Genomic DNA, 22,528 nt, shown 5'->3' with positions numbered 1-22,528 from the left:
GTTTTTTCATTCTTCCTAATTAGATAATTAGTCTTAATCAATTAATCAACTTCTAAAATATTATAATTAGATGAAAACTGCATGTCAATGAGAAAATTGTAGAGCGACACGGAAAGCTCCCGATACGGCTTTCTGTTCCTCAATGAGTGCTACATAAAGGTGTTTTTCCGAGCGTGATAGAAGAGAAGCCCGCGAATACACGCAAAGTGCCACGATCGGCCAGTCGCGCGGCAATCTTGCGTGCATTTTCGGGCTTCTTTCACGCTCGGAAAGACACTTCTGTGTAGCAGGTATCGAGCAACAGAAAGCTGTATCGGGAGTTTTTCATGTCGCTCTACAATTTACTCAGTGACACTTTTCGTCTAATCATAATATTTGAGATGTTGATTAATTAACGAAGACTAATTATATAGTTAGGCGGAATGAAAAAAAGAATGATATGAGTCCCTCCAAACGACGGCAAACAACATTACCTTGGTTCTGTCCAGCTACGTGGCGTTTGCGTATTTTTAAACACTGGCTAACGTTAGCTGGGACATCCTGTATAAAGCAAATATTTATTTTAATCGTTTTGAGACGGGAGGCGGCATGGGTGCACAACGCCCGGGCATTATGTTTCAGACCTGCCAATAAGACCCGGGCATCGGGCCTAGACTAAGCTAGACCTAGACTAGAGACTAGACAAGACCTAGACTGAACTGTCGAGGACAGATGGTAGACTTCTGTTGCTGAAATTACATCCATTCATTGCTCATTCAGGACCCTTTTCTTTTCTGCTCAGCCATCAGGCGCGGCGCGCTATGTGCTATGGTGGGGCTGGCTATGCGAAGCCAAAAAGAAAAAAAAAAAGACGTTGAGGTGGCATTCAACTGTCAGTCAACATAGTCCTAGTTGGGCTGAGTGTGAAGGTGAAATTAGCCCAACTTTCTGTATCAAACGACGTGTTCCAACTCTGGCACACTTCAAAAAACCTGCGATGACCCCCGCTCGAAAGGACCGACCGAAATGCGCGTACCCGCACATTTGTGACATCGTTGCTGGATAACCGTGTCTTTGATTGGCCTTGAAAGTTCCCCGAATGTCGAAGATGCCTGCCATAATGTCGTACTTCCAACTTAAGGATCAGTGATAAAGACCACTCAGTTTTAAAGCGTAATTTGTTTCAACTTCTCTCACGCGATTTTCGAAACGTCTGACAAAACTGAAAAAAATCTGCTGAGGAAAGCCATATTTTGGTCGCCAGCTGCGATGTACGCGCCTGCCTAACTTGCAGAGACGTCGTCGCAGTTTGTCACTAAAGTTATCCAAAATCTACGGTTTGTTTATTTTTTTTGCTTTTATTTTTTTGTCACCCTTCTCTTTTTCCCGCTAAGAAGACAGTTTCTCACCGTCCACCTCTCCCTTTCGGAGGCAACGTAACGTTAAGAACACCTACCATTTTCTTTTTCTCGCCCTTGGGACATTTATTTTTCGTTCTGAATTTTGTTTCGGGCACGCAGTGCAATATTTGCTCCGTCTCCCAGTCTAAAAAAATTATGCAGGAACTCCACTGGAGTTGTCTAAGTACGCGTTAGCATATTCGCAAATTTCCGTTAGCCCACTTCCTAATTTCAGTTGGCCCACCGTCAAATTTCAGTTGGTCCACCACCAAAGTTGAGTTGGCCCACTCCCAAATTTTAAGTTGGCCCACCCCGTAGCTTCAAGTTGGCCCACCCCGTCATTTCAAGTTGGCCCACCCCGTCATTTCAAGTTCGCCCACCCCTAAATTTAAGTTGGGCCACCCCTACTATACCTTCCCCGTGCTTTTTCTATGGAGCCCTATGTATGCCTATGAGTGTGCATAAATCACATGGTTGCTCTCTCTGATCGATTTTTTTTTCAGTTCATTATCGCTTATAAAGCTGCCTAGCATATACATTAATTTACGCTATCATAACGATTAAATGTTTTAACTTCGCAAATTACGAATTTTTTGTGCAGGTACAAAACACTTTCATTACATTTTTCGCCCGACGGACAGATTTTGCTGGGGTATTCGCGAAAGAATGCTTACGCATTAAAACCGCGGACGTTGTTTTTGCTTCCTTTCTGGCAGATCTGCATCGCGAAGCGTATAGCGCTGGCTCGACGACCTTCTTTTGTTCAGTTCCATTTGCATGGTGCTTCAGTCGTACAGTCCTTGCTCAGATGTCAGTAAGTATGCACGCTCGTGGCGTGTCTGGCCTTTGTAGATTGCGCTCTCTATTTAACCTTCGGCTTTCCCGTCTGGTCACGAAAGCACGCTACGGGTGCGTGTGTCTGTGGACTCGTCGTTGCTAGGCTACCGACTCTCCTTTCGTGCTCCGTGCGTGCGAAGCAAGCAAGCGAGGAGCAAAACCTTCATTCAACCCAAAGCGGACAGTCTCAGATTTTAACTCGAATTTCAAGTGCAAGAAACCTTCGAGGGATTTGAACGCACAGCAAAAATATACATAGCTAAAACACTTAGAGGGGTCTCTCGGCAACTTTGAGCTTCGTAATGACTTGTCGGTTGTCTAGTTGGTTTTGGGTTATGGTGATCATCTTGCGGAGAGAAAAGAAGAAGCGAAAAGAACAGGAACACACGGACGCTGGGTATTCCCAACTAAGTTTACTTTGGCAAGCGCACAATATATATACACCAAATCGTACCTGCGAAAGTAATATTTAAAAATAAAATAAACAGAAAATAGACACACGAACAACCATCATACAGGCGCGCGGGATTTGTTCAGGCGTTGACGATTATGTCGGCAAACTGTCGCACCGACGTCCGCCTCGGCAAGCGTTGAAAACTCAAACGAGGCCCCGCATCAAAAAGAGCCTACCTCTCCGCGCCAGAGGAGATGACGTCACCCATCGCGCCTCCACGTTACAGATCGCGGAAGGCGACTTCAGAATCGCGATAAGCAACAGTAACAACTCCGGGATTCCCGTGAAACGCAAGGGGAAAGAGAAAAGCAGAAGGCAGGGAGGTTGACCAGAATAATGTGAAACGCAAGGCGCTCGAAACCGCCACTGGAAATTCGCCGCGCCGCAAGAACGTACGACGGAGAAAAAGGATTTAAAAAAACAGACAAAACACGATTTGCGTCATCAGGCCCGGTAATAAAGGAGAAGAAAGAGAAAGACCGATTGCGCACGCTCATCGAAGCAATAGCGCAGATACGTAGACATACACTTTCAAGGCCGTTTTCCTAAGAGTAACGTAAGGATATGTGTGTATATCACTCCTGAACTCATGTTTATCATGCAGAGTGTCATATCAGTTTTGACCACAATTTAGTGATTCAAACGGCGGTATAAACCTTCGGTCGCCACACAGAAAACTTCACCGAACAGGGCATCCCAACCGCAGCCAGTCTGTAGAATTGGGATTCAGCAGATATGGCTGTATCAAGAAAGGAATACACCCTTTACGTTAAAATGCATGCTTAAATAAATCCTTTCTTTAAAAAAAAAAAAAAAAACAGTGACAAGTGTTTTTGGTAGCTCTCTGTGCTGTGCTTAATGGCTTTCAAAGAAAAAAAAAAAAGAACAGGCAGAGTGAACTCCAGTTGACATGTATGTAAAGCGAAGCATTCTTGGTTTGTTACTGCTAAGAGCGGGATCACGTACTAGAAAAGTTCGAGAAACACTGCTTTAGACCTTCCACGCTACACAGGCAGAATTGCCGTCGATGGCTATATATATATATATATATATATATATATATATATATATATATATATATATATATATATATATATATAGTCCCTCCTTGTCTCTCGTTTTCAGCCCCGAGCCTTGCGTAACAAGCAGCCCCTTAACGAGGTTGACTATAGTCGCACACGTCAACTTACAACATCGTGAGGTCGTACTATCACCTGCTTCGCAATAACCTCTTCGGGTCCTGTGAGCACGATCATGCATCAAAATAAAGAAAAATCGTCGATGAAGATCATAATTATATTTAAAGTTTTTCTCATGATCAATCAATCAATCAATCAATCAATCAATCAATCAATCAATCAATCAATCAATCAATCAATCAATTTGTATTATTACATAAGAATGCCTTACAAATAGAGGTATACAGAAGGTGGTCCCATAGTAAAAGCTGAATTTGGAGCTCCCGCTCATGGTTAACATAAAGTTACATTGGCAAGAAAGAGCAGGTGAATCGGTACAATTACAGAAATGATAAGTAATTAAATACACATATACGTAAATGAAGACATTATTGGACAACAATGTATCGGCAGTAAGCAATATTGTGAAGCTAGATAAAAGTGACACTTGTGATTATACCTGTGCTGCAAATTTGAATATTATTTCTAGGGTGTTCTTGTTGAGTGTGCGAGTTGGAACGCAGACGGCTGCAATATTTGTTCCATGTGTGTCGTCAAGTGGCCGGTTCATTTCTTTCACTGTTTTTCGCAGTGTTTCACGTTGGACGTAATTTTTCAAGTGGCTAGACAGGTGCTTCCCAAGTGTGCTGGACATGAAATAGTTAAAGTTCTCGTATCTTACATTCCTGTATAGAGTTCTCGCACGGAGTCCACATTCTGTAAACTTGGGGGCAAAAAAAAAGAACTCGCCGACCATTTGAAAATGCCTAATCCATTCTGCTGCTGTACGGCTTTGACGATTCCGAAGATGCACAAGAAATCTGGTGAAACTGAATTTTCAAAGAACACAATTAACTGGCGTCTCAAGCGCATAAAATTCTGCTGGAGTGGTAGCTGCGGCTGCCGCCAGCCTGTCTCGGCATCGCGATCGCGCGCGAGATGACTTGTTCTTCCTTGTTTTGCTCGTCATTACTTCAGCTTAAACTGCAGGCTCCAGTGCCAGAGTGCGACTTGTAGCTTGGCAAGGCTTGGGAGCGGGCTAGTTGGTAAACCGTGAGTACAGTTGAAGCGTGAATTTTTCCAAGGGTGGGACAGAGAATCAGACACATACAAGCGCTAACTATTGCTAATTGTTAACTTTAGAACTGTTTTATAGTTGCAAAGTTAAAAACGTATGTATACACTGTAGCTTGCGCTGCGCTGCCATATTATTGCGAAATGGTGTACGAGTGGTGGCTGCTCTCCTGCCACGTTAGCGCTCTTAGCTGGCTTCACGCTTCACCGAGCGACGGAGCAACAGACCACGTGGTTCGACACGTTGTTTGCGTCCAGGCAGCGTTCGTCTGTCACCGTTGCGATCGCCGATGGCAGGAGGAGGGCAACGAATACACCACGTGAACGCCGGGGACCAATCCGCGTACCGGTGCTCGAAAAAAAAAGAGAAATAAATAAATAAGACGCAGAATGCGCGGACGAGTTGCGCACATAGAGAGTCAGGTACAAAAGTTTACAGGACACGGGTTTCACGACATGTGTAAATTTCTGTTTGGTTAAGGCATGCCTCGTTTAATGTGAAGGGAGACCAAAGATAAGCGCTACATCAACTTAGACTGGTAGAGTCTTACTTCAAGACTGCCCTTTCCTTGTTTATTTTTATTAGCAAGAAAAATGAAGGCTAGTCTCTCACTTCTTTTTATTTCACGCCCGGGTTCGATCCCGACCGCGGTGGCTGCATTTCGACGGGGGCGAAATGCGAAAATGCTCGTGCTCTTTTATTTATGCGCACGTTGAAGGAGCCCCAGGTGGTAAAGATTAATCCGGAGTCCCCCGCTACGGCGCGTCTCATAATCCGAAAGCGCTACCGGCACGTAACATCCCAGAATTTCTTTTTAACATAAGTCCCCGTGGTGCACGCGTTTTAACGCGCGTCGACATGAACCGCATTGCGTACTTTTTATGCCCGGAAGTGTGCGGTTCTAAGGACTTCAGATTGTAATTGTCTTGTTGAGTGCTGTGCACACCGTTTCAGTTTGTGCTGCCTCCGAGCTAGCGTAGCGTGCAAGAAATGTGGCAAAGAGAATGCACGAGAAAGTGCTGCGTCGAACTGCCGTTCTGCGCCTTTTGCTTGTTCTGAACGGACATTTACGAATCTTAATATTTTTTTATATCACAACTGCAGCAGCAATCAGCTATTTGCCTATGTTGTGTAATATTTATGTTCATTTACGGTTGCGCTGCGCGAATCGCAACCATTTTATAAGTTTGCAAGGAACGTGCATAGTTACTAGCTTCGCATAGATTCATCCCTCCTTTTCATGGGCGAAACCCCGCGCACAGTACCTTAAAGATGCTCCGGAAGTCTATTCATTCGTAGCGCGTCCACACGCCTACATACATTCGTCAGGGTTGGTTTCTCCAATATGCACGTACGTGTGAGAAGAAGCCCCAACGTTGCAGACTACAATTTAACTGGCTTTCTGCGAAATACGCGTGCGTGCGTGCGTGCGTGCGTGCGTGCGTGTGTGTGTGTGTGTGTGTGTGTGTGTGTGTGTGTGTGTGTGTGTGTGTTTGTGTTTGTGTGCACCCGAAAGCATCAATGCGGGAATGGTAAGCAGTGGTGCAAACCAATATATGGAAAAGATGTCTGTTTTCTGATAAGAATTATGGGAAGTCTGGCTTATACATGTACGTACGCAACACAGAGACCCATTACTGGAGTCAAAACTCGGTCCTTTTGAACATGAACGCAGCGTTCAATGGTGAACTTCCATCAGGACATGCATGCGCTAAAAAATCCTGACGCGATGGCGTCTCAGCTTCGCTCTGCGTCCATGTACCGAATGCCAAAGTGCAGCTACTACTTGCAGGGCCTGACAAATGGTTCGAGGTGGGAGTGGAAAAAGGAAGCACGAGGGAATCAAACTTTACTCAAAACTTCATTTGCAGATCAAGGCAGCGAACTACTTTCTTTTCTTTTCTTTCACGCCTTATAGTGGCCAGCCTCTTGATCACTACTGATCGCACATTGTCGCGTGTGCGTGCAGGAAAACGGCATCCCAGGCAACAACAACCTGGATGGCTCGAAACCCCGCATCCGCATTCACCGGCAGGCCATGAATCAAGAGGAGCTGGTCAAGAACTACGGAAACGATAGCATAGACGCTACCCTCACGCAAAAGGTAAGGAAATGCCAAAGTGTCGCGCGCAAATTGTTATCGCTAGTGTAGTTTCTGATCACAGCAAGCTTGACCGAGTGTGCCAAGTTTTCCCATTTCTTTTGTGTCCCCGCGAGTGTGACGTCAAGTGCTGCATTTTGACATACGTGCAGTTTTTTCTTTTTTTAGATTCTGCTCAGACAGGTGAAAATTCAGCAACACCGCTGCACTGTAATGTCAGTTTGGAAGCTACCGGACAAGAACGTGATTGTGCGGACCCTAAGAAGAGTTGGCATATAACGTACAGGAGTAGCGCGCTATACGATGATGGTGGGCCGACATGATCGAAGGACAGCATATGGGATCTGGATGGCAGAAAATGCATTATGTGGCGCGACGGCACCACGTTGTGGCAATCTATACAGTTACCATGGTGGCCGGAGTCCAACAGGAGTCCCTTTCGCGTGGAGTTTATGAGAATAATATGAAGTGCGTGCGTAGTGCGAAGCAAAAATAAAGAGCGGTACTTTCCAGAAGAGACTCATTGCTCGTGGGTTCTAGCGATTGATTCGTGAGGATTTGTAACATCGGTCTGTAGACACGAGTTAACAAGGAGAGGGATGGTGTAATTTTGCGTGTGATCCGTTCTACTATCAACGACGTCCAAAAAGTTTACCACAAGTTCCAGCAGCCGGAGAAGCGATCTTTCAAGCACGTCGCGCGTCCTATTGGACCCCGCGTTTTGCCATATGTATCCTATTACACGATTAAAAGAGCGACGTCGCTACACAATGTTCGTACAGTAGTTAATTCCTGGCAGTTTATTAACTTACGCTGGGGGCACCTCTGCCGTCATGGTATCTGGTCTGTTGTGCCGTCTGAACGTTCTCTGGACTGCTCGCTTTGTTGTGGCCACACCGTAGACCGTACCTACAATACACAGGAGCGTGCAGTTCTTTATAAATTCGGACACCTTAGCTGATCTTTTCTTTTTTTAGCGCGCAGCTCTTAGGCGCCCTTTCCTGCGTTGAGCGTCGGCGTCCTTCGGCGTCCTCGTAACTGAGCGAACAAGCACAGCGAAGGATGGGAGAGCGAACGCCGAGCGCGGATGAAAGATGGCGATAGCGAGAAGAGCGCGAGGATGAAAGCGGAGGATGAGGGTACGATGAAAGCGCGAGAAGAAAAGCGTAGTGCTCCTCAACACGAGCTTTACGGCGGCGATGGCTACGAGATGGCGCCAGAGTAGCGCGCGTCCTGTGTTCACCGATGACGCCACCGATACCATATACGGAAACGAAGCGCCGCGTGAGCGGAGGTTTGTCTGCGGCGGCTGCTGTGAATCGCGCCTAGGCGTCACCCACGTGCTGCCTTTCGCAATCTCCCGACTAGCGAGGCAGTCGCGCCGCACTTCGCTCCATTTGCACAACGTGGCGCACGAGACGGATTGTCCGCGCCAGCCAAGATATCGCGAAATGAAAACATGCGTGCAGCTGAGCCCAAATTTCGCGGGAGTACCGTAATCGTCTGTGAATTATTTTAATGCGATGCATTTTTCGCCTCATCCTTGGAACACTGCGGTAGGTAGCTTCCTGTCTCGCCTCGCATTAAGAGAAATAAGATAATGTTCGACCGATGTAGGAATCCAACATCAGCTGTCGAGCACAGCAGCCGGATGCCCTAAGCATTAGGCCACGATCGCACGCTTGCATCCCTCGTTCGTCACCCAGCCAGCTCTTTGGAACCCTCGGCGTGTGTACCCTGTGCCGCTTTGTCGTCTGCTTTCCTTGCCACATTTCGCGCTTTCGAGGCGCCGTGTTAGACTTCACTACCTCCGGGATTGGCCCACTTTGCCCAGTAGCAGCTTAGGCTACATAGAAACTGTGCGACGTTATAAATACTTCATTATCGCCTAAGTTTTAACATTTCTTCGTTGAAGTACACATGTCGTCGTCGTTTTAACGCCCACCGCATGAAATACTCATATGTATACGTACGATTGGCATAGCACGTAGTGGCTGATGACGCCACAGTCCGTCTTTCTTTCGCTTACTCTCGTACGCAAGCCATGTAGAAACCAGTAGTCGTAGGCTACCGTCGAACGGCTGGCGTACAAGTCATCCCGTTGCCGTCATACGATCGTCTGCAACGTGGTTGTCGTCGTGCTGCTGTCGTCACACACGTATACGCTCGAGACCCACGCACGCAACTAGTCGATTAACAGGGGCATCTCGGTCCAACTTTGCGGATCCCCAAACGATGCTGGGTAGTCAGGTGCCCTGCAAAGTGCTTCGCATAACGTAGACACCCACAGTGCGTGAGCCCTGCACATTTTTTCTCGTGTTTTTCTTCTTTGTTTTTGTTTGCTTGTTTGTTCTTCTTCTACGGGTACGTTTTTTTTTTTTTTTTTACGACCCATTCGGTTTTCCATTCTTTTCGTACCTTCGACATTGTCGGGGATGCCAGCAAACGGCCGCCATCTCCGAGGCCGGACACTTCGTGTGACGAGCGACAAGAATGGAAACCGGAATGAATCGTTGCAAAATACAGCGTTTTTTAGAAGAGGCGAAACTGGAATGGATCGTTACAGAATGATGCCCCTTCTGTGATAATGCAAACTGAAATGGATCCTTACAAAACACAGTCCGTGCTCTGTTGGCGTGACTTGCGTGACACCTCTCCCCGGAAGATTGTGCATTGCCGCGCCTCCACGTGCAGGTCAAACGCAAGTTTCTCAGCACGTGCTCGTGCACACCCCTGAGCCTGCTGTACTCGCTGCTGCCCGTGCTACAGTGGCTGCCACGCTACCGCGTGCGCGACCTTCTTGCCAAGGACGTCATGGCCGGCTTTACGGTCAGCATCATGCACATACCGCAAGGTACGGAACCGTGCCAGCTTCGCCCTCTCTTTGACAAGGCTGCACCAGCTGTGTCGCTGCTTCTTCTGAAAAAGGCAGATCACGTGGTTGCTTAGTTCCTAAAAATCTATTCCTTGCTAATACGGTATAGTCCAGGTATGCCAACGGGAAAGACGAAAACGGCGGCAAAATGAATTATGATAATGGCACGCTTATAAATTTCTTCTGTGGTGCGACTGAATGGGACAAGCCAAATAACTAATTATCGTTACTACACGTTTGTGTGGGAAGTGCGACCGGCTACTTTGAAGCTTTAGGGCTTTATCAGTCGGTCGATCGACTGATTGTGATTAATGGCTGGATTAATAATGTTAAGTAACGTTACTCAGGAACTGGCACACTTGACATAACACTCCAGTATTAGCTGATTACGGAGCCAGGTTCCAGAAAAATAAAGCGAGGACGATATGGTTTCGTGATATAAAACAGGTATAGCTGTGTACAGCATTTCAAGAGCGGACAATTTAGTTATAAAAGATATGGAAACGTATGGTACAAACGAAAACATTTAAAATGCGTTAGCAAAGAACACGTGCAGCAGCTTAGAAACATTGACCAAATCTGTAATTCAATGTATGGCATGTGGACAACAACAAATAACCACAATAATTAGTTAGTAAACTAATTAATGGATTAGTCAAGTGATGTATTAAATAATTAAATGTATGGTGTAGTGCACAGGAACAGCTAGTTCGTGCTGGTCAGCCTAAAAGTAATGTGGTAGACAAAACAATGGTCAGATAGGGAAACAGAATAGGAGGCGGTAGACGTAAAAGGAAGCTAGATCATATAGCATAACTGTGTGTATATAATAATAATAATAATAGTAATAATAATAATAATAATAATAATAATAATAATAATAATAATAATAAGTTATCACTCAAATGGGATAGAGGAGGTTGCAGGTAAACGCTGCTCTTTCTCAGGTCGATTAACAAGAGCCCGAAACCGATCGATGATTAACTTCATTTAACTCGCTGGCTATTGAGCGGTTTGGGAAATCATAAATGAGTTGTTAGTCACACGATTGATGAGCTCGCCCGTAGATTGATCAGACGCTTGTTCCGTGCTTCATTCTGTCAACGAAGCAATCGAACGACGTCCTACCGACAGGGCTCGCGTATGGCGTGCTTGCCGCTGCTGGAGCCATCAACGGTCTGTACGTGTCTGCCTTCCCGGCCATCATCTACTTCTTCATGGGGACTTCGAGGCACGTCTCAGTCGGTAAGCGCGTGTTTACTATCGGCAACACTCGTACATCACTTTGTGTGTTCAGAGGTCAACTGCAACTGAATCTCTTGGCACGTTAGAGTCTAACTTCAGTTAGTGTAGTATACATTGACCATGTTGACCATGTGGCCATGTTGTCCCTGCAAACTTCTTAATCTCAGGTGGGCGGATGATTATGCCTGTATGTGATTATGCCTGTATGTTTGTTTCTTTTTTGAATTGCGTTTCCTGTTCTTCCGTTGTTGTTTCTTCATTGCTTTTTCTTTTCCTGTTTTGCTTTTTCTAAGTGCAGCATAACCAAAGTCTCGGCTGTTCGTGAGCACTTTCAGAAATCTATCAATCAATCAGTGAATCAATCAGTGAATCAACAGTGCCACCGTGCCGCCACCGTGTAATAGTATACGTTTGAAATATGGCTGGATGCGTCACAAAAAGCTGGCAAATATGTATGTTGTGATACCGAAACTAACAAAAAAGAAAACGCCGTCATTACCGCTCACCGGGAGTGACGAGTGGCCCAGAACGTCAAGAAACAGCCCGTCCCCTCGGCATGGCCTCTGAGACTAGGCGGCGCCCGCGGCTGTCCGCTATGTGCTGAAAAATCTCGGAGGCGACGTGCTAGGGTTTACGTCCTACGCGCCAACTACCAGGTGCAGCCGTCGTCGGCTTACCCTTGCAATGTCTAGCGTATCATACATGCTATGCGTAGTTGGACACTTCGAAATGTTGATTTAAGCAGGGGGAGCCTTACACATAGCCTGTAGTAGCGCTGGAGCGAGTTTTCAGTTGCTCATAGTTCATCAAACCAATCGCTAATTACTACGCTTAGTTCTAACACCTATTGCATTGCATTGCTTTTGATGTCTTGGTTTTGCGCAAACCTACTTTCCATGGCCGGAAATGAAGCTGAACAAGTTGTCTCATTTTTTTTCCTTTGTGGAACTATATTTGGGCAATACAGGATTAGTAGCTACCATATATGTAATGTCTGCCAGTAAGGAAATGCCAGTCATCACTGTCTATCAGCCCTGCAGTTCTGCCAAGATTGTTTCAGTCGTATATACCATCCACTTATAACCAATTTAGCCAAAAGGAAGTTTCGTTGCAGTTGACCTTTGAGTGGGCACGCATATTGCAGGGTTCGTACACCTCCTTGAAATCCTTAAAAGCTCTTGAATTTTCAAGCAGAGATTCAAGGGCCCTTATAATTACTTTAAGATAAATGTGCCCCTTGATTTCTTTCTTTCTTTCTTTTTTTTAAGCGAGGTTGGGCGCGGATTTTGAACATTCAATACAGAGTTTTAGAATAGGGGCCCCAAATGTTTGGGGCTCCAAAGAAATAACGTAGAAGCCACTGCGCATGCGCGAGACGCAACATGCGTTTGGGTCTTGCGTCGGGCCCGCTATTTCACTGAGTTAGCGAGAGTCTCCAAAGCTGCCCCCAGAAGCTTTGCGTCGACAAACATGGCGGCGCGCATCGAAGCGACGGCTCGAAGCTAGCACCAAACTGGGCCCGATTCGCGGTAACGCGCGAAGTTCGCAAGCTAGGAGAAGTGACTGCGGTTATTGCTTTCTCTCAAGTAGCGTGTGTTATGAAGATTGATTCATTAGACGCCCTTGATTCCGAATTCGATCGACTGTCGATTTCATAGCGCGTAGGCCTAACACGGCTTAACTTGGCTTGTGAAGGCACGTAAAGTTCGTTACTCAGAACTACGCAAGCGCAACTAATTGCTTGCTGCTAATATAATAACCTCTTAATTGTAATTAAATGCGAATACATATACGCAAGTCAAGATTACTACTCCTATCATAAGATGGCATATTTTATTTTAATTATTTCTAAACGCTTTTCTTTGACGCCGTAGTGGCGCCGCAAGCGCAAGACGCTATCCGCAAACGCAAAGCCCTATTCTAAAGCTCTTCACCCCTGCGTGCCCCAACGCTAACACCCGCAAAGCTCTTTGGAGCCCGAAACTTTTGGGGCCGCTATTCTAAAAGTCTCTAATCTAATGAACACCGTATGGGCACTGTGCCAGAACATTGTCTATTGGTAAACAATCCTAGACATATTTTTTTTTTTTTGTAGATCGCTGCTAAACGATTACAATGCAGCTTGTCCTCAGCCACCAACAAGAGGCTTGTTTAAATCGTCATTGCCTTCGTGGAGCGAGACAAAGCCAGATCAAGCTATCAAGCCGTCCCACCCTTTTGTTGTTTTGCTAGTTGTTGCACACTCCAGCCACCACGGATCCATTTTCGAGCTCTAGGCTCAACAGATGCCCGGTGGGAATTATGTTCCAGCTACTTGGCCTTGACACAACGAGTATTTTTGACTGAAGCCTGACACTACTAACCATAATGGCCATTTCATGGCATCACCATGGCATACAACCATTCATGGCATCATGAATGACCAGAATGCCATTCAATTGATTACAATGGAAACGTAAACTTTACAAAGCCACCTGAAGAGCTTGAAAAAAAAGAAGGAAAGAAAAAGAAAAAAAAAGCTATATAATTTTGAAGGTATTCTATAAATATATTGATTGTATCCTCCTGTGAACAAAGCAACGTATACTCGAGCCTCCGCTTACGCATTGCTTTCGAGTCTTCTAGGAGGAATGACTGAGCAGTAATTAAATGAAATTACATTGCTCCCAGAACACGTTAATCGCCTAGTTCGACAGTACTGCACTGCTCATTTGCGTGACGTAGCCTGGCAAGCTTGTTGGCGGCAGCTTATTACATGAGCCATTTGGTAAAGCATGTGCGTCACCGCTATAAGCGAGGGTCAAGCAACAGCGGCTAACGCGTTAACCTTGATTCATTTGTAAACCAAGTGACGTTTCGTATTTCCGCCAACGCTCCTGCCCTTCGCAGGCACGTTCGCCGTCGTTAGCCTTCTGTCGGCGTCGGCCGTCGTCGAAATGAACGCCATCATACCCGGGGAGAACACCGAAGCGATGGCCGAGAATGCGACGCAAGCCGGTGTCACGGTCAGAAGCACTGGTCTGGACTTCGTCGGCGACGAACCTCCGCCGACCAACATGGAGGTCCTGGGCGCCCTGGCCGTGGTTGTCGGCGTAGTGCAGGTTGGGTCCGGCGGCGTCAATTGTTGTTGTTGTTGTTGTTTACTTTTTTATAATGCGACTATAACATCTTGAGCTCGGTATTGCTCTGCAAACGATAAGGTATTCCGAAAAAAAAAAAAGGGAACACGCATCTTGTGCAGCATTATTCGTGTACAGGAGATGCGTTGACAGGCGCCGGTTCGACGACTGCCTTCAACATACTTGATTATTGCGAACGGCGCTTTTAAGCTACAAAATGAGTTCGACGTGTCTGCGCGGAAAACATTCTTCAAGATTGCAGAGGGAAATTTCTTCCAGCCCGAAGAGTTTTCAAGTACGGGCTGGCTACTATATGGCTCGTATAGCCTGCATACTTATTGCGAGTTCAAGAGTGCCGTTCGCAGTAACTGGCTCGAGGAAATGAAAGGGTCGTTGAAGTGCGAGTCCAACATTTATACATCCAGCATTTATCTTCAGTTGATCTTGCTCGAGTGCGCTCAGAAACCGCCAATGCCTCTCAGACACCTCTTCGATTATGAACATCTGCCTATTAGAACAACATATTGCTCGTCTCGCGAATGTATGATTAAACGGACCTCTCACTCTTAACATTTTTTAGCAAATAGCTAACCTAGTCAAAGCATTTTCAGCCCGGGTTCGAGAAAGCTGTAATCACCGCCGTGTGTCACCTTTGTCGCGTTTGCTGCCTTAATGACCACCTATTCTCACTATAGAAATGATGTCTTAACCCTAATGGCTTGAATTTAAGATCTAGCCATAAGTTAACGTAAAATATTTAGTGTGATGTACAGCCGACCGCAAAAGCTTGTGGCACGGCATCTACCAAAAATGAAAAGAAAGAAACCCGGATTGAAGCCTGGCCACGTAACCGCGAATTCACAGTTTCAATTTGTATAGCACCTTTTGCGTCCTTTACACAGGGATCGATTAAATTGCAAGCGCCGTGCCTTAAAGCAGCAAAAATTCGCATTTGTCGTGGAACCGGCGTGCCGTAAACTTTTCGTGGCTGATTGTGAACGTGCCCTACCGTTACCGTGACACACAAGCATATACTCCTAAACTAAACATAGTTTGTTTTTATTATGAGTATTCTAGACTACTGAGGAAGTGGAAAACCCAGCAATCAACCGCCAGAAAGCTGTAATGTGATCCGTTGTTTTTCTACAACACAAGTTAGCAAGTGTTTACTTGTCCACAAGCGTTTGCGCGGTCTTGTTTGTCTTGCGCGATATTGTCGAGTGAGTTGTGTTTGAACGTTCCCGCGTGGCCACTATGACGCCAGAGATTGCTTTACGTAAAGAAAGCGACGTCCCACTAATTCATACAACGTAAGTGGGAACTCTTGCTCGCTAGGCCAAGAGCTCTATATATTGTATCACATTTGGCAGACTCGTCACTGTGGGAATGTTTGCTTCTTCGTTAAGCGAATTTAAGTTATCCCAGTGTTAGAACAGTGCACGCTGTTTATGAGCGCAACGAAGAGTGCATATCCAGACGCATCAGTCCCCAGCGTGATTCGGTTGCTGGCATTTGTCGTTGAAACGTCGCAGCTGCTGATGGGCATGCTCCACCTGGGCATCCTGTCTATCTTCATGTCCGAGCCCATGGTGTCCGGCTTCACAACGGGCGCGGCCGTCCAGGTCGTGGTGTCCCAGGCCAAGGGGCTCTTCGACATCCGTGTGCGTCGCTACAGCGGAATATTCCAGTGCGTCTACGTGAGTGCAGTTGCCTCTCGGCGCAGCCATGCCGGCCGTGACTTTTGTGCCGCGCTGGCACTGCTATCTGGGGTTTGGTTTGTCCGCGCACTTCTTGCCGTTTGCGGATTACTGTGCCTACCGGAGGCGTTAACGTCAGCGGCCGAATTGGTGGCGCGGGGCTCAACCAGAGAAATGCTGAGCTATTATTGCAGTAACCAAGTGTACTCTACTTCGCTGTTGGTGCAAGTGTTTGGGCAGCGGCGTAATCGTCAACACGCTGCTTTTCTTTTGGGTGGTTCGTTAAACGTGTTTTTGTTTGTTTGTTTTGCGGCAAGAACACTCATGTAAAGCAGAAACTTGTGTTTAAGGCATTGTGGTTAGGCGAAACATCACAAGACGTCACTACTAGCGTCCGGTAGCTCGGTAATACGCAAAAAACCATTGCGTATACCGTAATACTGGAGATTCTAATATCTCTCGTAATGCATTTGTAATATACCTACTTCAGGGCGTCATATTGGACGGCATTCATATACCTTAAACCGAATAATTTTGCGGCCTCAGTTGTTCGCGAATCGGGGACTTTGGCCACATTCGGGCCTTATGAAGTTAGTTGTTTCGAGAGATTTGCCACTCTCAAAAGCACTGCAGCACCATCTCCCCAATGATCATATAGATGCTGTCATCATCTTCCGCGTGGAACGACAACGTAAAACATTCAGGATGCCCTCTGATGCCAAGTTCTGCGCTTGTTCGAAGTTCTCACGGCTTACGGAGAAGGATTGTACATGGCAAATGTTGAAAGCTTAACCAGACACCCATTTCATATCGCGCGTTACTGTGTCGCGAGTGAAACATTGAACAACATAATCTCGACGAATAATTACGTCGACTGAGTGCAAAGACGTGTTTCAAGCAAATTTTCCATTTGTATTGGCTTTATAGCAGGTTTCGCGTTTCCTTTGAAAATGCCATACCGTGCATAGGTACGTACAGAGAGCGCTGTGTAAACGACGGCCCGGTATGGTCGCAGATGGCTATGAAGCCGAACCCATATGGCCGCTCCCGTTATGGAAGCGTCCGCATCGGGGCGGGCTCCGCGCTTGCAGCGTCACCACGGCAGCGCTGGCCAGTTCGTTGTGCTCGATGGCGCTGCGGCGCAGCGGCGCGGTTGAGGAGGCGCGATTTGTTTGAGCGATAAGCACTACGGCCACGGAGAATGAGGGAGGGCAGGCGCGTGGACCGCCGGGATTCGCCAGAGCCGGCGTAAACCCGTCACGTCGTTCCGCCGTGCTCCTCCTCGCGGATCCCCTGACGGCCGTGCCACCGCAGGTGATCCGCGACGTGATCCAGAACCTGCACGAGACCAACCTGGTCACCCTCGCCCTGTCGCTGACGACCATGGTGGTGTGCGCGGTGGTGCACGAGTGCGTCAACGCCCGCTACAAGGCCAAGCTCAAGATGCCCGTACCTGTCGACCTTCTTGTGGTGAGTCTCTTCTTTTTTTTTTATTGCGAAGCAATACTACTTTAGGTCGCACTTCAGCCCCTTCCGTGGCGAGGCGGTGGTAGGCACCATTTACCTTTAGCGTGACCTCGCTGCGTGACGTCACACCACGTGACCTAGAGTGACGTCACACCAGCTGTGTAAAAATGGGGCCCCATCTCACGCCGTCGCGAGGCGAGGCGGTAGCCACCAACGGCGGCCTAACTCCCGCTCCTCTCACCAGGGGCGCGGCGCGGCGCCCGAGTCATCCTCGCGTGTCGCGACATCAGCAGCAGCCTCCTCGCAGCCAGGGTTGCCAGATTTGGCTACTTTGCGCCAAATTGGCTACTTTTTGAGGCTGTTGGCGGGGAGAAAAATGCCTTGGCTACTTGGCTACTTTTGAAATAGCTTGACTATTGTAAAAATTGGATAGAAACTTGTGTAGCTCATATTATGCAGCAACAGCAAATATTTAGGCCAACGCGCAACAACGACACTTCAAATCTTTTCAAGCTGGTCCATCATCATTGTCAATCTGACTCTGGCGCTTTCATTTCATGCAAAGGATTTCGCACTGGTGACGTCACAGCGTGTTCCATCTTCGCATTGACGTTCCGCGTCAGGCCTTCCACCTTCAACACATAGGGCTTCTTCGATTTTCGGAGTTCTGGCAGCCCGCTGGCCGCCAGACGGCAGCCAGCTAGTGCCGGTCCTGATGGGAAGGCAACGTGAGGTGGGATCCTGAGAAAAACCGAAGCTGCCCGAAGTTTGCAAAATCGAACACTTGTACAGCTGGTCACGGGATAAACGTAAACATGCTACCAGGATGTCAGCGGCTGGTCTGGCCGGCGCGCTCTCGGCGTAGTCGGTCCATGTATGTGTTCCCAGCTTGAAAATATACAGCTCTATTCCGGAATACAATCACTTTTGCGAGATTTCGCGCGACTGGGCATCTCACTATGCAGAGCGTAACAAGCGGCTTGCGACACGTGCGATACCAAGACGCAAAATCGCACGTAAATAATCGCGAAAGCGATCGCTCGAGGATGCCTTGAGCTTTGACCTTCTTCGAGAAATGTGCGCCGAGATTAACTCAAACATTTACACCTGAACTGGAGCTGTGATTCTGATTTGTGATAATATTCTAGTCATATTACATGCTGATCAAAGCGCTCTTAGCTGTAGTCATTTATACACGTTTCATAATATTTTTGTATGTGCTTACATTTACTAAAAGCAGCTTTAAGTGTTGGCTGTGATAATGTCTTCCGAGTTGCATAATAAATGAAAATGCAACGTTTTTCCATAGCGTGGCTACTTTTTTGGCTACATTTCTGTATGTGGCCAAGGTTGGCTACTTTTCTGGCTACTTTCCGAGATTTTTTGGCTACTTTTCACATTTTGGACCTGGTAACCCTGCTCGCAGCCGCCGACGTTCGGCGGGTGTCGAGCATCGAGAACGTCGTCATGCGCTACTTGGACCTCTCGTCCTTCAGCTCGATACGGGCGTTGGCCAACGGCGTGCTCAAGTCCGAGATGCACCTGGACGTGCTGGTGCTTAGATGATTCACTGTAAGCCGTAACACTAGCATAACCCAAGACTACCACCAGCCATACTACCAGCTGATCCGAGAATAACACACTATTGCTTCGCAATCACCAGGCTTAACCAAGCTAAGCCACGGCCGTTTTTTTTTCTTTTTTTTTACAGCGAAGCTGTATACCTCTGCCGTCCAAGGAAATTTTCGTGTCGTTGGCGTGGTAAACAAAATAAACTCCCCATACGTGGGCGGATCCTGGCGATAGCGCAATGCTGGGCCGACGCGCAGCGGAGGTGAAGCAGGCGTTAAGCACTCCCCGTACGTGAGCCAATCCCGAAGATAGTGCAATGCCGGGCCGACCCGCGGCGGAAGTGAAGTTCGCCATTAAGGGGCCCACATACACAGCTTCCCTGGTCATCCTTCTTCACAGAGCGGGAGGGCACTGAGTGCTTTTAGTAAGCTTCGAAGCAAACCTCTTAAACATTTTAACGCACCGTCAGATCAGACGCCGTTTTTGTAGACATGACCACATTAGGCTTTGGGTGCACCGGTAATGGCATTGCAGTGCTGACACAGCGACATTTTATCGCCGAGACATTGATGTCCAGGCAAGACAATCAAGGGGCGGTGAAACTGCTTTGCCGTGCATTTTTTGAGCGGCCAAGGTGTTAAAAAATTTCAATTTGTTTACGGAATGGCATATAGCCATCATCTGCGCGCAACTCAATCGTCTTCGTGATTGTTCTTTCTTTTCAGATAATTGCTGCAACTGCAATCAGCTATTTCTTCGAGTTCAATAAGGCGTACGGAGTACGAGTTATAGGATTTGTACCCACGGGGTAGGTACCTGTTCTCCTTCTGTTTATTTCCTCTCCTCAACTTCCTATAACGTGAAATTATTGCCTGAAGAAAACCATTCGAATTGCAGTTAAAGATGCTTGTATGCGAAGTACGAACATCCAAAATTAATCTCTCTCATCGTCTCCTACTCCGGGTGAGATTTGCACTCATTTTAAGAAAACTGAAAACCAGCATCTATAGCACAAAACGATGCTTTTATATTCGTATGTTTTCACGCTGAACAAACGCCGACTCGCAGGCGAACCGTATTGCATCTTAGGGCAGTTTGCAAAACAGACGCTGTTGCAGAGATGATGACTTCATTATGCACCTAAATGAATGCAGCCGCACTAGTTTCTTGGCGTGTTCATTCTCGTTAGAAGCTCCATGCGCAAAGCGTTCTTTTTCGAGTCAGGGATGGCTACGCGACTTTTTTTTTTTTTTTTTTACCGGATGAGCACAGATGTTACGAAAATTAGGATTTCTATCGCTTAATCGTCCCGTTAATCGAGCTCAGATCCGGGGTATCGCAAAATCGCGACGACAAGCTAGAAGAGGTTAAACATGCTCTACATAACACGATCCACATTTCGGTGACGATCGCCTTCGAGCAGAGAACGTTGCACCGAGCGTGTCGCTCGACTGTGACGTCGTTGGGCAGAAAGCGCATTCGATGAAAACCTGCGCTGCCCTGTCATTTCACTCGACAGCTAGTTGACGTGGAACCAACGTCGCATGAGGTATCGCCACCGAGAAAGTTGTTTTCACGCTTCCGTTTTCTTTGCTGCATCGTCCAGTCCCCGAATCCCTGAGTCTGCGTTCCCGAAATCGATGGTTCCAATATTGGCGGGGAGAATCGCTAAACTCGGCTGTGACACTTCGCTGCAAAGCATCACACGGTGTTCTTCTATCGATCGATGAAACGCTGCAAGGCCTCGTACTGCGGCCGTATGGAGCTTTCAAATACATACAGCATGGTACAGTTGTCGTAGTGGTCGAGTGATCCTTTTTCCTGTGATAAGGCATGTATGGAGTTCTGTTGTGAACACAGGAACGGTATGACGTCTGAAAATTTAGTCGCAGAGGCGCGCGAGGCACTGAAACGAATATAATGCGGTGCATTTCTCATGGTCGCGTAACATACTTCTCGGACTGCCACCCTTTCGAAAACAAACTCTGTGATGAGCTTTTGACATGTCGTTGGTTAGCGAACTTCCCGAAAAGTGTGAAACGACCCGAGTAGGTATTATCTGCTGACGAAACCATTAGGCGCGTGTCCAGGAGCTTTTTCAGCATATTCATAGTATTGACTTCTCTTTCCTCACTTCTCATACTCAGCTACTTTCTTCGTCTGTTCCATTTCTTTCTTCTTTTTTTTTTTGCAGGTTCCCCACGCCTTCGGTGCCTCGCGCCGATCTCATGGCGAAGCTTATCCTCAATGGATTCGTGATCGCCATCGTGTCCTTTACCATAGCCCTGTCCATGGCCAAGCTTTTCGCCAAGAGGCATCACTACCAGATAGACCCCAACCAGGTTAGGGTCCCGGGCGCGCGTTACTAGTCGAACAGTGGCTACGCGTGTGGCATCGCGCCGCGCCACGGCCAACCTGGAGCGTGGGTCTCGCGTTTAGAACTCCGAACGCAGAATGCGTGCCTCATACGGGCCGTGGCTGCACTGTCTCACTCGCTGGCCGCGTTCCCGGATGTTTGAACACCTCGTAAACCACTGTCTCACGGCTCACAAGTCGCTGCAACGCTCTGTCCTTCAGTGTAGCGTCGTGTTTGCTGTCTGTTATCGCTGGACCCGCATCCCATTCAGGCGAGAATGCTAATAGGGAGCTTTAGTTTAGGGGACGCAAGCGGCTTGCGTACGCAAGAACTAGGGGCCACTGCAATGCGCATGCGCAGAACCATCTGCGCGTGCGCAGTACCGTCGCCCCTAGTTCTTGCGTACGCAAGCCGTTTGCGTCCCCTAAACTAAAACTCTCTAATAGCGCCCACGTACTCGCAAACGCCCGCGTGCTAGCACGCCCGTGTCTGTGACGGCTTGGTATGAAACGAGCGGTAGAAATTATAACCGAGCTCCTCGCCACGGCAGTTGTGATAAACAAAAAAAAAAGAAGGCTGCTTTAGGTGTAAAGCGGCGCAAGTTCTTGTTCTTCAGCTTGTCGAGAGCGATGCCGGGATATCTCGTGAACACTGGGGCGTAAGCGTCAGAGTTAGATTTTTTCCCCCGATTCCGTGTTAACGAAGTCGGTGGAAGTCGCCGTACCTGCTAACTCTCCGTAATGTTTCGTATAAGGTTCGGGAATTTGCGCTCGTTCTGCGATTTTGTGCATTTTGCATCACGTTATGCAACTAAATTTTTTTGGAGACAAATGCTTTAAGCCTGTAATATCCAACGTAGCATGCATGTATACATACACGTGCCTAGTTTGAAGTCTGAAAAAACTGATCGAATGCCGCAAAAGCTAATGCAAAGCTCGTAGTTGCGTTTTTGATATGCTGAAGTGAAGTTCCAGCTTGAGAACAGTGTAGCGAACCAATTGCTGATTAATTATTTACTATAGTAATTACGTGATAACGTTCTTAGGTTCTTTCAGTTCTTTTTTCTTCTACTAATGTACTCACTGGCCAGATTAAATGCCAACACTTTTTTTTTCAATTTTCCTTGATGTCGATCTGTGTTTCGGCATTACAGGGCTAAAAGTGTTGACGGAT

The 22,528-nt window shown here is 47.2% G+C and overlaps 1 protein-coding gene across 4 annotated transcripts in view; it reads left to right on the top strand.

Moving 5' to 3' along the window:
• The window catches only part of LOC126522397 (prestin-like), a 294,487-nt gene that overhangs the window by 249,530 nt on the left and 22,429 nt on the right, over positions 1 to 22,528 (top strand). For all 4 annotated transcript variants that reach the window (XM_050171141.2, XM_050171142.3, XM_055066403.2 and 1 more), the window contains exons 3-10: positions 6,893 to 7,027; positions 9,719 to 9,878; positions 11,034 to 11,144; positions 14,034 to 14,245; positions 15,796 to 15,960; positions 17,275 to 17,430; positions 19,725 to 19,807; positions 21,194 to 21,341. In XM_050171141.2, the coding sequence (XP_050027098.1) occupies positions 6,893 to 7,027; positions 9,719 to 9,878; positions 11,034 to 11,144; positions 14,034 to 14,245; positions 15,796 to 15,960; positions 17,275 to 17,430; positions 19,725 to 19,807; positions 21,194 to 21,341 (1,170 nt within the window). The remainder of the gene's footprint in view (positions 1 to 6,892; positions 7,028 to 9,718; positions 9,879 to 11,033; positions 11,145 to 14,033; positions 14,246 to 15,795; positions 15,961 to 17,274; positions 17,431 to 19,724; positions 19,808 to 21,193; positions 21,342 to 22,528) is intronic.

The sequence above is a fragment of the Dermacentor andersoni genome, chromosome 6, assembly GCF_023375885.2.
Source record: "Dermacentor andersoni chromosome 6, qqDerAnde1_hic_scaffold, whole genome shotgun sequence".
Lineage (NCBI taxonomy): Eukaryota > Metazoa > Arthropoda > Arachnida > Ixodida > Ixodidae > Dermacentor > Dermacentor andersoni.
Note: the sequence above shows the minus strand (reverse complement) of the source record. Positions and strands in the feature narration are given on the sequence as shown.